This window comes from Labrus mixtus, chromosome 20, assembly GCF_963584025.1.
Source record: "Labrus mixtus chromosome 20, fLabMix1.1, whole genome shotgun sequence".
Taxonomy (NCBI): Eukaryota; Metazoa; Chordata; class Actinopteri; order Labriformes; family Labridae; genus Labrus; species Labrus mixtus.
This window is the reverse complement of record NC_083631.1, coordinates 23,382,329-23,400,103: the sequence shown is the minus strand read 5'-3', so window position 1 is coordinate 23,400,103 and position 17,775 is coordinate 23,382,329. Positions and strand designations below refer to the sequence as shown.

General features: G+C 45.5%; 1 protein-coding gene across 1 annotated transcript; it reads left to right on the top strand.

The window, feature by feature from the left end:
- The first annotated feature begins 1,365 nt into the window (after window positions 1-1,365).
- On the top strand, window positions 1,366-15,915 carry rtbdn (retbindin). The gene is made up of 6 exons (XM_061026903.1): window positions 1,366-1,613; window positions 2,893-3,075; window positions 5,038-5,137; window positions 6,559-6,687; window positions 7,573-7,669; window positions 14,239-15,915. Exons 2-6 carry the CDS (start codon window positions 2,916-2,918, stop codon window positions 14,581-14,583), a joined length of 831 nt encoding a protein of 276 aa, XP_060882886.1. The 5' UTR covers window positions 1,366-1,613; window positions 2,893-2,915; the 3' UTR covers window positions 14,584-15,915.
- Window positions 15,916-17,775: the final 1,860 nt, after the last annotated feature.

Genomic DNA, 17,775 nt, shown 5'->3' with positions numbered 1-17,775 from the left:
GGTTCATTTGTTTCCCACGTACACAAATTGACCTCATGAGGAAATATAGGAGGAGCATGTGTGTGTGAGAAAAGCACGACTGACAGATATTTACGAGGTAGCGTAAGAACATGGAGAATCCCTAAATATCACTCAGTGTTCAAAAAGTCCACACCTTAAGAATTCAGAGGTTTGACAAATCTGCTAAAGATGTATGAGGCGTTGCCATAGCGATGGTATGACCTACAACAACAGCAGTGAATTCATGCCAACATTTGTAAACACACAGAGACATTCATGAAATATAATTATTCATTAAAGCGTTTTATTCCACGCCACAGCTCCTGAAGGCTCGATGGTCACTGAGCAGTTTTATCCCGTCTGGTTGGACGGTTATGTAATCTTATATCACAAAACAACGAGGTCAATCTGTGTTTTGTTACAAACGTTTGATTGACTGATTGTTTTCAAGTCTACAAAACGAGGCGATGAAGCCACGAGCTGGTTCAGACAGACAACACGAGCTGCACTGATTTCACCTGACGACACCTCCTTCCCATTGGCGGCCGATTTAAGCTGCAAGATTTCCGCTCTCTCCCTCTCTGCTCCGTCATTGCCCACTCTGACCTTCACCCCCCCCCTCCCCCCTCCACCCCCTCAGCATCCACCTGTAGGCCTCACCACTCCTCACATTTCTGCAGGTAAAAATAAAACCGGTGAGGTCCAAACATAAACAAAGTCCTGCTGCTGCAGCATTTCAAACAAATCAAACTTCTTTTTGTTAAATGTGCCGATGTTGCTGCCTCATCAAAACACTCTCCTCGTGCGATGTGACAGTGCTGAGAGAAAGGAGATAAACTCTAATATTTAGTCTCATTGTTTGCAAGGTCGACAGCTCCGAGTGAAATGAGACAAAACAATGACCCCCCCCCCCCCCCCCCCCCCCCCGAGTTCAGCGTGTTCCCTGTCCTCAGCAGAACACACAGTATTATAAACCTCAGCCTCCTCTAACCCCGCCGTGAGAGAGAGAGAGAGAGAGAGAGAGAGAGAGAGAGAGAGAGAGAGAGGACAGGTGTGACTCAGCAGCACCTTCATTATTTGATACCTTTAAAACGAAGAGCAACATCTCTCCTGTGACTTTGAGAAATCTTTGTAATATTTCTGGGCTTCAATGTTGCTTTGAATAACGGAGATAGAAGCCTGTCAACAAGAAGGATTTGGTAAACATCTCACGGGAGATTAACAAGGAGGGAGTCTTTTCTTTGTGTGTGTGTGTGTGTGTGTGTGTGTGTGTGTGTGTGTGTGTGTAGGAAAGGGAGGGAGGGAGAGAGAGAGAGGACTTCCCAGCATGGGGCAGAGGGAGGGGGTGAGCCGCCTGGTGGAAGGGACCGAGATGTCCTTCATATAAACCGGTGACAAAGTGTCGAGCGGCAGCTACAAGAGATCACAGCGCTGCACGCAGAGAGAGAGAGAGAGAGAGAGAGAGAGAGAGAGAGAGAGAGAGAGAGAGAGAGAGAGAGAGAGAGGGGAGGACACCGGAGTACCCAGAACAGCCAGCTGGATTTACAACACAACACACCGGAGAGACAGAGGAAACTAATCCACATCCCGGAGCATCTTGAAACCACCGACAGGTAAGAAAAACACGCTCGTCTTCTTAAACTGCACCACCACACACACCACAATCAGACAGAGCTCAACATTATTAAGGATGTCACAGACAAACTTCAGGATTTGTGAGGGTTGAGATATGAAATATTGTGCCACAGCTGCTATACACGCGATGTAAAAAAAAACCACTCAAACGCCTCGAGGTGGCTGAAAACTCACTAATGAGCGACACAGCACTCTGTAGGGGAAAGGGATTTTTTTGGGGGCAGTTTGTTCCCCAAGGTTATTTAGGACATGTGTGTGATGCTACATGTTTAAATTATAAACTATAAAGCCTTCTGCCTGAGCATTAAATATCACATATTGTTGTGTTGTGATATTTTTGATATTTTCAAACTCATTGCTGATTCTTTTGTGGATTATTATTTTTATTTTGTTGGTATTGATGCAGGACGTCCAGAAGTAACTGTTTGACAAGATTTGATTTAATTTGAAGTAAATCTCAAAGAGTTTCTAAGTAGGATCCGTTGTTTGTTATTTAGTGATCTCTTTGTAAATAAGTGAAAACTAACTGGAACCTGAAGGTCACAACGTGCACAAACCCTCTCCCATATTTTCTGCCCTTCCTCCCTCATTTCTGATGTTTTTTTTTTTACATCTTGTATATCTGGTTATCCCCCGTGTTGAATCAGGGTCACACCTGACCTGTTTGGGACCGTGTGGTCATGTCGAGCAGATTTGTTCACATCTAGGCTGCACGTCGGTCAGCCAGCTCTTCAGATTAAACCAACACGCATGTCATCCAGCTCAGCACGGTGCTCCCGTCCCCCCTAATTAGGCTCAACCCGGGCTCTACTGGGTCACCACACGCAGAGATAAACGGGCCGCGCAGGACGTCTCACACACACACACACACACACACACACACACACACACACACACACACACACACACACACACACACACACACACACACACACACACACACGATAAGTTACCGTGTGCAGTGTGACACAGGGAGGCGTGGGAACGGCTTTAAACACAGATTTAACACCTCGTTATGGTTCTGAAGTTTAGTCTCCCTATGAACAGGAAAACTTCTTCTGACACCCACAGATTATAATACACACTCAGAGATATGAAATGTGTTCATATATTTGTGGTTTTCTTCTTCCTGCTCCTGTTTGCTCATGAACAGTGTTTCAGTATTATTGTGTTGAAACCATAAACTGAAATGAAATATATTTGTGTTTTTATTTCTGCAGCTGATTCAGTTCAAATGTCTCCTGATCTCTTTTCCAGACTTGTTTTTTGCAGCTGCAGAGATGGCCGTCACCTCTCACCTCCTGCTGTTGATCTGTACATATTTGGCTGCTGAGCTGATGGGCGGAGCCCGCTCAGAGGGGGTGTGTCTTCAGGATGGAAAGCACAAGGCCACACCCGGCCCGGAGCCCCACCTGAGGGAGTGTGGGCTGTACGCTGACAGTGAGTGACCGGCTCTTTGTTTTCCAGACGCTGCATGACGTTCTTGTTTTTCTCCTCTGTATTTCTCCTCATCGGCTCATCCAGCTACGGCAGATGGCCGTCCATAAACGCCGTCTGATTCCGCTCCAGATTTCTGCCTGTTACATCGAGTTCAAGCCATGATGGCTTTTGGTGGATTAATGTCTGGTCTCTGTAAAATAATAATACAGCAGAGAGTCCAGACCTGCTCTGTAAACAATGACAGGACTGTGGTTGTGATTTGGCGCCTGAATAAATAAAAATGCATCGTTTGAGTCTGAAAGCACCCACACAAAGGGTTAAATGTTCCCCCCCTCCTCGCTTTGTTTGTAATCAGACATTAAAAAGCTTTTATTTGGGGCGGCATCGATTGGTTTCTATGCAGGAACAAAAACACCCAAACATTAAAGCTAGACATCAATAAAAAAATAGAAAAAGTTAGCGTCTTAAGAGTTGATGCTAACTGCAGAGTGCTAATCAATACTATTCAAATACATTTATTCAAACAACAAAAGGAAGCAGAATCTGTGCTTCAGCTGACAGACATTACAAGCCGCTGTGTCTCTGATCGTGAGAGGAAATCACAGCATGAAGGGAAACTTCTGGAGCACACACTCTGTGTCGGCTGTGTTCACCGCGTGCTCCAGAAGCTTTCCTTCAAACTGGATTCATCCCTGAAGGACTTCATCTGTGTGAACGTTTGCAATGCTTGACAACACGATGCGATAAATCTTGTAAGACGATAAATAGAGCGTGAGAAATAAGCAACACATAATGCTAATAACGTTTGTGTTAACTGCTCATTAGACCACATGTCAAACATAACAAAATGCATAAACAATAAACCATAAAAAAATTAAAATAATGGTGTTAATAATAAATGAATAGATCAGCCACGGGGCGCAGATGGCCTAGCGGTTAGGTTCAGCCCAGAGACAGAGGCTGTAGTCCTCCAGGCGGCTGGCCCGGGTTCAATCCGACCTGTGGCTCCTTTCCTGCGTTCGATCAGAGGCGAGGCAGGCCACTGCTTGGGGTAGGGGGCCCCAAAGCAGCGGCCTAAAATGTGCAACTTTTGCAATGATGGTAGGAAACCTCCCTAAGGGGTCCCCCCAATTGATTTTTGCCTAGGGCCCCGACAGGCTCTAGAATCGCCACAGCATGTCATTCCCCACTCTCTCTCTCTCTTCCTGATTTCAGATTCCATCCACTGTCCCGTCTAAATAAAGGATAAAAGCCCCCAAACTCTCCCCGTCAGGGTCGTAACCCTTTTTACAGATGTGTAAATGGATGCCAATTAGGCCGCCCTTCTTATACGTTTTCTCTTCTTACAACCGCTCCAAGCACTTATCACGACATGTCACTTTCACACATTCACACACAGATGGCAGAGGCTGCAGCTCAGCCCTGTCAATCATACCAATCTAAATATATCCACACAAATATATGCCTTCAGGAGCAGCGTCTTTGCCAACAACACTCCCAACATGAAGGCAGCAGGAGCATCGGATCAAACTGACAATCCATCGATTATTGCTGTGGTATAAGATCGGCAGAGTCTGAGTTTCATTATGAGCCGGAGAAAGAGCTGTCCTCTCTCGTCTCCGCTCATCATATACATGTGGACAGATTGAAACCCGGTCAGGATGAGAGCTCGGCCCTGCAGCAGAGAGTGGAGGTGCTGACAGCTCCGCTCTACAATTAGACACATTTAAACACCCAGACGCATAAATCAGCAAAACTTTGCCGCTAGGTTTGCAATGGAATATTATCAGTGCAAACAGAGAGGGGGGGGGGGCTTTAGATCCAGAACTCATGATGCTACCAGCTCAGAGACTCTGCCCCTGTATGTGTGTAACTGTGCGATGTGGAGCTGTGATGAAAATGTCTCGTTGACTCTGCTGACTGAATGCTTGCTGAGTGTGCTCCTGTCTTTGCCGCTGACAGATAGCTGCTGCACGGATGAAAACATCCAGGATATCTCTCATGTTCCCGCCGATACCAACAAGAATGAACCCTGGGACAAGTGTGGATCCCTGAGCTCTCAGTAAGTCTCCACGACAACACTCAAATTTACACTCTTATTTAACATGAAATCAGCTGTAAGCAATAATTTTTGAATCGGTGGACTACCTGTGCAAGGCTACTGATTTTGAAACCATGGCAACAAAAATAGAAGTCCTCGGCACCCAATATGGGGTCATTTCTCATTTTGACTACCTAAAATTGCAGGCAAACTCCTGCACAAGTACATTGGTAACGTTTGAGAACCGAAATGTCAAGACCAAGACCGAGACCAGGGGCGGGGTGAGACAGAGTCAACACCATAAATGTGACAGAAAAATCCTCATCTTGTGTCCCGGGGGCGTGTCCCTCACTTAGAGCGGGAAGGTTGTGGTCGTAACCGGGGGGTAAAAATCAAACTACAAATAAATTAGGAGGAGAAAAAAGAGGAGTTTTCCTCCTAATCAGAGTGATGACATGGAAAAATAGCCAATCAGTGGTGGTCTTGATTTTAAATCCTGCTTGTGCAACAATTGAATTTCTCCTTGCGGGATTAATAAAGTATTATCTTCTTCTAAAGAAAATAAGATATCAGGAAGAAAGAAAGCAGTTCAGATAAGGACCCTTAGCTTTTCCAGTTATTCTTCATATCTTTCAGCAGCCGTTTCTTTACGTCTGCATGTTTATTTCTCTCTTCATGTCACCTGCTTGGCCCGGGGTTAAACAGACGATACCTGTGCAGGAATCAGGCTGCTTCTGCCCGACCTGTTTTCCTGCCGCCGTCGCCAAGTGCTAACTCATGTTGGGTTTCTTTAAATAACAGAGCAAAGCCTGCGGTGCTGACCTCGACTTAACGTGTCTTAAGATAACTTCAGTGTCCGCTTGGTGCCGAGTGAATAACAAGTGATTTAATTGATTGATTAATCCTCCACAGTGCGGTCATGGCTGGATTTATCCCCGGTGTTAAAGGGTTAATCCTCCTCGGACCAAAGTAGGAGAGCTACATTAGGGGAGAAGTAGGGCAAAGATACAAATTGAGACTCAGAAATGCGTTGATGTCAGAAAGATTTGTAGTGAATAGTGAATTGTCCTGACTTTGTTATATTGTCTACATACTGTATGTCCAGTTTTGCTCTATTTTTATGTTTTCAATGTTTGTATGTAATTTTCAATTGGGGTAAATTTTATTTGTGATAGTAAATATTCTTACTTTGTTATTTTTACTGTATTTTATTTGAACTTTGTTTAATCTCTTAAGGTTGTGAGATAAGCCCTCATGGGTTTCTACCTCACCTGCACATGTGTTTTATTTTTTATTTATTTTATTTTTTCTGTTTGACTCTTCTTTCAAAAAATGTGCAAATAAACTAAAACTAAACTAAAAAAGGAAACACTGGAGAGTCCGCCTCCAGGGTCACCTAAAGGTCATTATGTCCATCCTAACTCCTCTCTCTCTCTCCTCAGGTGTGAAGGCTTCCTGAAGCGTGTGGCCTGCTTTTACCGCTGCTCCCCCGACGCTGCACGCTGGCCCCACCCCCACCGCCGCTCCTACATTCAGGCCGTGCCGCTCTGCCACAGCTTCTGCCGTGACTGGTGAGGCCGCCGAAAAACACACCGCTAGACGACTGTAGATGAGAATGAGTATGAGGCCGTACGAGTGTCAGGAGAGAGGTTATCAGACAGCAGGCTGTGCTGCATGTCTCAGGTGATAAGGCGACATAAATCAGTTTAGTTTGTAGAGTCAGGTACAAGAACGACCCAGCTAGAGTCCGAAGACACCGCCGAGGATTCACAGGAAGACAAGACACATCTCTGTGTAGGACTTCTCCAGGAAGCATTCAAGACTTTTTGAGACCTTTAAAGGAAACACATCTCCATCTTTAAACTGGTTAAACTATGACCAATAGAATGTAAAATCAGTGTGTTCTGATGAACCAATCGACCTTCTCATACAGGACACAATGGTAAGCGCCATACCCGTCACCAGTTATGAATCTGAGGGCAGAGGGAGTTTTAGGTTTAGAGGCTTCATGCAAATAAATGACATCATCTTAATGCACGACTGACAAAACCACATCTTCAACAAGTCTATTTCCTACAGGATAAACAAACACTTGATTTATTTCTTTACAGAGAGCCGACTTCCTGTTGCAACTCGGAGTCAAGAGAGTTCACAGGGAACTGAAATGTAAATTCCTCATCTTGCAACAAACAAGCCGAAGAGATTTAAATGCATGAAACACTTTGTTTTTCTTGGGGCAGTTGTGCTGACAACAAACTTCCAGGATGTTGGTGTGCCCTGCTGCAAAACAGTCTGGCACAAAAAACTGCTTAAAAACGATTTTAAGTTTCAAGGGAGATATTCAACAGAACATGAATAATTGGCACTAGAGGTTACCGAGGAAACAGCATGAATGACAGCTTGATGCTCTGCCGTTTCAGGTATTTAATGTGAATATCTTACATCTGTGTCTTTAGGTTTGACGCCTGCAGGATGGACATGACGTGTGCTCGTAACTGGGCCAGAGACCCCAGAGGACAGAACTGCACCGGAAACTGTGTCCAGTACCAGCAGGTAGGCCTGAACCCAAACCATCTATGATTGGCCGCTTACATGAATCTGGACTTTTCTAGATTTTTACTCCCAGCCACAAGAGCTGCTCGACTTTAAGGATGGTCATTTTTGTCGGTCCAATATGTTTTTGTCCCGTGTCTTTGAGCAGTCCGTTTTTAGGTAAGAGTTTTGTGCATTTGTCGTTGTTTTGAAATCCCATGACGGACCTCAAAGTTTGTCATTTAAGCTGTGACAGTGCAGGTCAGAGGTCACACAGTGTATCTGTAGAGTCTGCAGCAGGCAGAGTGTGTGTGTGGTAACTAAAGGGTTAACAGTGAAGGTCAGAGGTCACACGGTGTATCTGTAGAGTCTGCAGCAGGCAGAGTGTGTGTGTGGTAACTAAAGGGTTAACAGTGAAGGTCAGAGGTCACACGGTGTATATCTGTAGAGTCTGCAGCAGGCAGAGTGTGTGTGTGGTAACTAAAGGGTTAACAGTGAAGGTCAGAGGTCACACGGTGTATCTGTAGAGTCTGCAGCAGGCAGAGTGTGTGTGTGGTAACTAAAGGGTTAACAGTGAAGGTCAGAGGTCACACGGTGTGTATCTGTAGAGTCTGCAGCAGGCAGAGTGTGTGTGTGGTAACTAAAGGGTTAACAGTGAAGGTCAGAGGTCACACGGTGTGTATCTGTAGAGTCTGCAGCAGGCAGAGTGTGTGTGTGGTAACTAAAGGGTTAACAGTGAAGGTCAGAGGTCACACGGTGTGTATCTGTAGAGTCTGCAGCAGGCAGAGTGTGTGTGTGGTAACTAAAGGGTTAACAGTGAAGGTCAGAGGTCACACAGTGTATCTGTAGAGTCTGCAGCAGGCAGAGTGTGTGTGTGGTAACTAAAGGGTTAACAGTGAAGGTCAGAGGTCACACGGTGTGTATCTGTAGAGTCTGCAGCAGGCAGAGTGTGTGTGTGGTAACTAAAGGGTTAACAGTGAAGGTCAGAGGTCACACGGTGTGTATCTGTAGAGTCTGCAGCAGGCAGAGTGTGTGTGTGGTAACTAAAGGGTTAACAGTGAAGGTCAGAGGTCACACGGTGTGTATCTGTAGAGTCTGCAGCAGGCAGAGTGTGTGTGTGGTAACTAAAGGGTTAACAGTGAAGGTCAGAGGTCACACGGTGTGTATCTGTAGAGTCTGCAGCAGGCAGAGTGTGTGTGTGGTAACTAAAGGGTTAACAGTGAAGGTCAGAGGTCACACGGTGTGTATCTGTAGAGTCTGCAGCAGGCAGAGTGTGTGTGTGGTAACTAAAGGGTTAACAGTGAAGGTCAGAGGTCACACAGTGTATCTGTAGAGTCTGCAGCAGGCAGAGTGTGTGTGTGGTAACTAAAGGGTTAACAGTGAAGGTCAGAGGTCACACGGTGTGTATCTGTAGAGTCTGCAGCAGGCAGAGTGTGTGTGTGGTAACTAAAGGGTTAACAGTGAAGGTCAGAGGTCACACGGTGTGTATCTGTAGAGTCTGCAGCAGGCAGAGTGTGTGTGTGGTAACTAAAGGGTTAACAGTACAGAGCAGCGCTGTGGTCTGAAGCATGAAGAGGTCCGACCTGCTCCAGTGAACAGAGACGCCGACTCATTTCATTTGTGTTTCTAAACCGTTCCACGAGTCGACTCCACGAGAAACTTGTCTTTGTGTCACATTCAAATGTTTCCCCCTCAGCTCATTCTGACCTGAACCAGTCTGAGGACATGAAGCTGTCAGAGACACTTTTCAAATCTACAAGTTCAATAAACATCGCTTGGTTGTATGCAATAATATATCCATCTTTCCATCCATCTTTCTATCCATCCATCTTTCTATCCATCCATCTTTCCATCCATCTTTCCATCCATCTATCCATCCATCTTTCTATCCATCCATCTTTCCATCCATCTATCCATCCATCTTTCATCCATCTTTCCATCCATCCATCTTTCAATCCATCATCCATCTTTCCATCATCCATCTTTCTATCCATCCATCTTTCAATCCATCATCCATCTTTCCATCCATCCATCCATCCATCTTTCTATCCATCCATCTTTCCATCCATCTATCCATCCATCTTTCATCCATCTTTCCATCCATCTATCCATCCATCTTTCATCCATCTTTCCATCCATCCATCTTTCTATCCATCCATCCATCTTTCCATCCATCCATCTTTCTATCCATCCATCTTTCCATCCATCATCCATCTTTCAATCCATCTATTCATCCATCCATCCAAATTTCCATATGTCCTCCCTTTCTTTCTTTCTCTACTTTCCAAAAAACATTCCTTCTTCTTTCTTTCTTTCAAATTAGTTTTCTCTCCATCGATCTAAATGTTGTTCTTTCCTCATTTCCAGCCACACTTCTTTATTTTTCTTTTTATCATCCTTCCATCTCTGCATCCATTTATACTCTCTGCTCTATTAGATCATTCCTGGAATTTACTAAATAACTCATTTGTATGAAAGCGTGTGTGTGTGTGTGTGTGTGTGTGTGTGTGTGTGTGTGTGTGTGTGTGTGTGTGTGTGTGTGTGTGTGCGCGTGCTTGTTTTGACCCTCTCTCATTTCAGGCCTCGCTAACAGCACCAAATGAGCTTTTAAAACAGAGTGTCTGTATTTAAAGAGGAATGACTCAGAGCATTGTCGTCAGATCCACTGAAAACCAGCGTTAGCCCACAGTTACACTTTTTGGAGGTCACAGCGGCAGAGAATCATTTTGTTTTGGTTTGAGCTGCTTTGTGGTCTGAGCTCACAGCGTTTCAGTTCACCTCAGACGTTCTGAGAGCTGCACAGAGACAACAAGTCAACACAGGAGAGATCTTTAAGCACATGATACCACACAATTTAAGTTGATTAAATCCTCATGAAACCTCGTTAGAATCCCTGAAAAGTTCCCCTGGTGCATTAATATAGTGTGTGTATGTGTGTGTGTGTGTGTGTATGTGTATGTGTATGTGTATGTGTATGTGTATGTGTATGTGTGTGTGTGTGTGTGTGTGTGTGTGTGTGTGTATTAAATAGAAACGAATACAGTCTGGTTTTGTAAATGCTCTCTGCAGTAGACGTCAATTTGCATAGAGACGAGCTAATGCATTTAAAGGCACACATAAGTAGACACATTCATCCACTGCATGCAGAAATCCCTCTGGCACTCTCTCTCTCTCTCTCTCGCTCCCTCTCGCTCTCTCTCTCTTTGTCCTCTTTGGTAACATTATTTACCAGCCAAGGTCTTATTTATCCCAGAGAGACACTCTTTCTGCTCCGGGTTTTGTTTTGTCTGAACGATGTTTCATCTGCAGCGCGGAGAGGCCGCCGACTCTGAGCATTAACAAAATCTTAAAGGATAGATTCTGCTCCTGAATGCTCTGGATTTGTTTGGACCAGAGAAGGTAGGCGGTTTTAAGACGACCCCCCCACACGGCCGTTTTGGACGCCCCTCAGTTTGTCAGATATGAGAGCAGTTATCAGGTCAACAGGTGTTGCAGCGATGAAAGCGGGCAAGAGAAGTGGTTCAGATAGAAGTGATTGTACCCGACCTAAAAAGCCTCTGCATGTTTCTAATAATCTCCACGAGCAGAAACGTGCTCAAACTAGGATCAATATTGGAGATGCTTTTGAAAAATGGAGAGAGGTTAGAACACAGAAAGGTTTACAGACCCATGCAGAGCTGGATAAACACTGAAGCTTCAGAGTCCACCACATGGTGACCTGTGTGAGCATGGACTCTAGAGAGGAGGGGGGGGGGGAGACAGCTCTCTATGATGTTTAGAATTTGGACTGCAGTACCCATTTTAAACACTAGAGGTCAGAGTTACATACTGCTCCTTTAAGTTTTTGTCTTTGACACTAAACCTAAAGGCATTAGAAAACTTGAATAACAAAAAGAATAGAAAATGTCATCACAATCCTGAATCAAGATCATTTCAGCTCTCAGCCTAAGAAAACATCGCAGGTACAAACCCCAACAATTCCTCCCAGGTGTTATTTCTATCAGATTTATCACTTTATGTGGGGAAAGATATTTTTGTCATTGCCAAAAGGCTCAAAGATTTAAGCCCTCTCTCTTTTGTGTTTCCTTTTCACACCAGGTGAGATGTTTGGGGGGGGGGGGTCGGGACAGAGCAGGTCAGAATTGGAAAAAGATAAAAACGTGAAGGATAGAGCCCCGGGGGAATGTCACTATCTCACACACTCGTCTAAAGCCACTTAAGCTTGTTCTGAATTAGCGCTGGCAGCTAACCCTGACCTACGCCCGCATGGGGTAGGACAGAACTCTCTGTGTGTGTGTGTGTGTGTGTGTGTGTGTGTGTGTGTATTATGTGGTCGTACAGATAACTCCAAAGTGTCACACAGAGGGGATACAGTGTGTAGTGGAGAGAAATCCTCTTTGTCCTTTGAACACGGTTGATATATTACAGGGTTTTTTTTCCCTCTGCGAGCGCCCGGTGTGACTCAGGTTTTAATCCCCCAACAGACAGGAGGATGAAAGGAAGCAGACGCTGAGGTGGTGGAGGAGGGGTGGTGAAGTAAAGAAGAAGAGATAAACAAACACAGAGTGCAGCTATAAACAAGAGAAGAAGAAAAAAAGAGCATGGGGAGATGAAGTGGGAGACTCGGCAGCTCGTCTTATGGCAGAGTGGGAGCTTTAACACGGGGAAGCACCGCCTGCATGCGTGTCTCAAACTTCCATAATTAGCTTTGCCAACTGTGTCTATGTGCAGGCTCTATTCCAGTTAAACAGCTTAAACAGTTGAATGCTGATTTGTTTTCTTGCAGCGGCGTGCAGTATTTGCTTTAATCCACGTACGTGTCCTATTAGAGAGGAGCATCGTTTTTTCACGCTCCACAAAACGTACCGCTTGTGTCAGCAGGAACCGGAGTTTTCCCCTCAGATTATAACTTCATAAATGCTGAGCGCCGTGATGAATCCCCCGTCAGAGAGGAAGAAAGCCGACCCCTCCCTCTGATTGGTCTGAATCCGTCCGGTCTCCTGTGAAGAATCATCGTCCTGCCGCCACGAGGAGATGAAGTCATTGAGTGATCAGCGTGAGCTCGCCAAGGTCGTCATGTCTTGTGATTTTGCTCTCAGGGCTGCTGCAGACAGCGGTGAGGAGAGAAGCAGCTGCCAGGTGCCTGCAGGCTGCTTCTTAACACCTGGCAGAGGGTGTTTGTTTTCAAGGCCGGCGCTGCCCTGAGAAGCCAAAATCAATTATTCCAATGTGATGTCTACCAGCGAAGAAAGGCTGCACGTGATGAATGTTGCAAGAAAAAGAAAAGCAAATACTGGAGATTTAATGCAACGCTACTGCAGAACCAGTGTGGGAAAATATAACTCATTTTGAGGATCACACAAATCTATTTCTTATCTGGTTCAATCCAATCAGACAGTTTTTGAAACCTGCCGTCTCGCCCCCTGCTGGCCTTTAGAGAGAATGCACGATCATGTCACTTCAGCATTTGAGCTTTGAGCTGTCGGTGTGAAACGCTCCTGTGAGTTTTAATAACCCGTCACACTCACATGACATTAAATCAAACATCATTGGAAAGAACAGTCTGTCACAAAAGCCTCTCAACAAACACACATGTGGCGCCATTTTGAAAACAGAGCGACTACTTCCACGTCTTATACCGTCCATGATCCTACAGCACAAGTTTTATGCACGGGTTCTTTTCATGATATCTAACTCTTTGATGAACACCTACACACTTAATGAGGATGGATTTGTTTGATTATGACGATATTTTGTATGGTTTCGATGCTGATAAGAACTCTTAAGAAAAACTGTCGATGTGGCACTCTGCCTCTGGTCCCTTCCTGTCAGCACCTCTGATCACTTCCTGTCAGCACCTGTGTGTCCAATCAGACTTAAAGCTGTTTGTTTACACTTCCTGACGCTCTTGATCCTTGCTTGTGTCGTTCTTACTCCCTGATGTACGTCGTACGGTGGCTGGGAAGTGAAGGGGTCACTTTGTTTGTTTCCTCCAAAACAAACAAAAAGACCCCTCACTCAATCACTTCTGGGTCACTTCCTGTATTTAGTACATTCCCTTTCCGTCGAGATTCTGTCGTTTGTAAATTTGTTTGGGGACTGGTAAAAGTGTTCTGCCACTTGTAAATTTGTCTCAGAAAAAAAAATGTAAATTTGTCTCACATTTTGTAAAGTGTTTCTTTGCCCTTCCCAGTCACCGTGAGGTCGCCTTGGATGAAGGCGTCTAATAAGTCAATTGTAGAATTATTTCTGTTTCTTTATACTTCCAGTCTTGTAGATTTCGGAGGGAAACACAGAATGCAACAGTTTCTGTGATTTGAAACATAAGTTATGATGCATTATTATCAGAGTCAGACCCTTTGTACCCGCTCCGGGGGAAGACGTTCTGTGAGTTTTGTTAGGAGGGAGGATACCTTGAACTCCAGGTGATGATCGAGTTTTTTTTGGCTTTATCTTGTGCACAAAAGATTCAAAGCGTGTTCTCTTTGAGACATTGGCGGCTGCGTCTGAAAGGAGCCGGTGTGCGTGCTTGGAAGGACGTTATGTCTCCGCCCTCTCTGAGTGTTGTGTGTGTTTGTGTGTGTGTGCAGATGTACCAGCACGGCAGGGACCTCTGCGAGAGCCTGTGGGGGGACGCCTTCATGACGGTGGAGGATGAGACGGAGGAGGTCGGAGCGGAGGGCGGCGGCGGTCGTCCCTGCGGCTGCCTGACCCTGAGCCCCTCGGACAAAGACGTGATCGCCGCCCTCAGAGCCCAGCAGGACGACCCCGAGGAGCTCGACACCACCAAGAGCGGCCTGCCTCAGTACCGCGCGCCATGCCAGACCAAGCTGCCCCTGCCGGCCCGGAGCTACAGGAAGGGGAACTATGTGCTGCGTAAGCGCTCCATCATGGTCGACGACGGGGAGGGGAGCGGCAGCGGCCTGCTGAGATAGATGGAAAACATTTAGAGATTGTTGTCTAGAACTTCTCTGTAGAGATGTAGCCTCGCTCCGTTTACTAACCTTAGCACACAAACTGATCTCTGATTCTCCTCATCGTCACGTCGTGTATTCACACCTTCACTTTTAAAGCAGGACGTCAGGAAACCAGCTGATTATTCACCACAGTGTTGTTATCATTGTGTACCTGAAACAGTACTTAAGATACCTTCCTCCTCTTCTTCCTCCTCCTCCTCCTCCTGTCCCTCCTAACCCTCCTCCTCCTCTTCCTCCTCCTCCTCCCCCTCCCCCTCCTCATCTTCCTCCTCCTCCTCCTGTCCCTCCTAACCCTCCTCTACTTCCTCCTCTTCTTCCTCCTCCTCCTCCTCCTGTCCCTCCTAACCCTCCTCCTCCTCTACTTCCTCCTCCTCTTCCTCCTCCTCCTCCTCCTGTCCCTCCTAACCCTCCTCCTCCTCTTCCTCCTCCTCCTCCCCCTCCTCATCTTCCTCCTCCTCCTCCTGTCCCTCCTAACCCTCCTCTACTTCCTCCTCCTCTTCCTCATCCTCCTCCTCATCTTCTTACTCTACTTGCTCCTCCTCCTCCTCCTCCTCTACTTCCTCCTCCTCTTCCTCATCCTCCTCCTCATCTTCTTACTCTACTTGCTCCTCCTCCTCCTCCTCCTCTTCTTCCTCCTCTACTTCCTCCTCCTCTTCCTCATCCTCCTCCTCGTCTTGCTCCTCCTCTTCCTACTCCTCCTCTTCCTCATCCTCCTCCTCGTCTTCCTCCTCCTCTTCCTCATCCTCCTCTTCTTCCTCCTCTACTTCCTCCTCCTCCTCCCCCTCCTCTTCCTTCTCCTCCTCCTCTTCCTCCTCCTCTTCCTCATCCTCCTCTTCTTCCTCCTCTACTTCCTCCTCCTCCTCCCCCTCCTCTTCCTTCTCCTCCTCCTCTTCCTCCTCCTCCTCTTCCTCCTCCTCGTAGACATCTTTAATCTGTGCAGTAGGCAGCTTTTTGATTCTGTTGTGATGCCGTGTCGTATAAACTTCAAACAGGAAATCACACCAGGAGACGGTCGGCTAGAGTCATTAAAATATGAATGTAACAAAAGGGATGTTTCATTATAACGGCAAACGATAGACGAGCTTCAAACCCCGAGAGGTGGTTCAGTGTCTGTTTCTTTTATAATCATGTCCTGTGTTTCTGGAGTCAGGCTCTGTTAGACGTTGATGTTTTGTAAAAAAAAAAAGAAGAAAAAAAAAGGGGAACTACTTTGTCTGGTTTGTTGTCACTTTGCTGAAATATGTGTTTCCGTGCTTTACTTTCAAAATAAAGACGACCTTTCTAAAAGCCGTCCTGAGACTCTCCTAATTCTTAAATCCACTATCATCTCCAAAACAAGGATGCATCATACAACAAGTATCATCACATGAATGCATACAGAGAGAGGGGGGCCTTAACCCTGTGGTCTAAGCCTATAGCAGCTAAACAAAACATAACAAAAGACGACGAGAGCATCACAAACCAACGTCTCTCTGCACCAGCCGAGGAGTTCATAAACTAACTTATCTTTTTAATTTGTTTCTGTATCACGTCAGACTGTTTACAAGCCCAGCGTCTGAAACATTTTGTAAAACAAATAAGATAAGGTTTTCCTTTTCATTTGTTTCTGCACGGCTAAAATCTGACCTTCAAACCTTTGTTTACTCTGACACTCAGAGGAGATCTAATAATGATAAATGATGCCTTTGTCTGTGTCATGTTCTCAAAAAAAATACAAGAGAGTACATCAGGGACTGTTTGAAAATGATGACATCAGGGGAACATTACTCTGTACCATCCTTCGACTGAGAAAACATATCTCCAACACTCCTCCCCTGATGATCAAAACATGAACTAACAGCTAAAGCAACAGTGGAGTCACAAACAGGACTAAAAGAGAAAAGCATGGAGACTTTGAGAAGGCATGAATCAACCTGAACAGCAAAAAAACATCATCAAATCAACAGTGAATGATATTTCAGGTGCACGACCGCAACAAGACAAAAAAAGAGCGAGAAAATTCAGCACACTAAATGTCCTTTAAATAAACACATTTGCATCGATATCCAGAACTGATTGAAAAGCCACGGTAGTTGATTATTTGGCAGAAAGGTAAGATAGACGCTGATTCTCAAGGGCCCTGAGCTGACTACGTTCCTCCACAAGGTGGCAGTGTGTCCCAACAAACCTCCAAACTACCCAGGTTCACACAGAGAGAGTACATTTAGACCTTCACAGGCCACATTCATACAACATAAATATAGTTTTTTTGTTTTTTTAAGCTTCTGTGTGTCAGGCCACCAGCGACCCAGACCAGACATTTCATGCATGTGCCAATGACTGATTTCCTGACTCTGTTTTGTTTTCATTTTACTAAACTGAACTGTCGACTTGTTCTAATGAGCTAAATGCAGTCTTAGAGACAACTCTCTGTTTCCTGTAGATTCAGTCACAATATTTAGTTTGTCACCTCACAGACCAACTCATCTTACATTACTGTTACTGTAAGCGTTGTGACGGAGACCGTTTGAATGAAACTGGGTTTAATTCATGGCCCACACAGTTACAAATACTTTAAAGCACAAATGGAAACATGAACACCTACCAGGCTCTATCAGAGACGCCCAAACACTCCCCCTCTTTCCAAAGGAGACTTAAAACATTTATCACCTGATGACAAGGGGTGCAGAAAGTCCAAAGTCAAGAGTTCATACTCAGACCAAAAGGGTGTGCAGAGTCTGAAATCAAGAGTTTATCCTGAGACCAAAGGGGGTGCAGAGTCTGAAATCAAGAGTTTATCCTGAGACCAAAGGGGGTGCAGAGGGTCTGAGGACCAGAGTTTATACTGAGACCAAAAGGGGGTGCAGAGGGTCTGAAGACCAGAGTTTATACTGAGACCAAAGGGGGTGCAGAGTCTGAAATCAAGAGTTTATCCTGAGACCAAAGGGTGTGCAGAGTCTGAAATCAAGAGTTTATACTGAGACCAAAGGGGGTGCAGAGGGTCTGAAGACCAGAGTTTATACTGAGACCAAAGGGGGTGCAGAGGGTCTGAGGACCAGAGTTTATACTGAGACCAAAAGGGGGTGCAGAGGGTCTGAAGACCAGAGTTTATACTGAGACCAAAAGGGGGTGCAGAGGGTCTGAAGACCAGAGTTTATACTGAGACCAAAA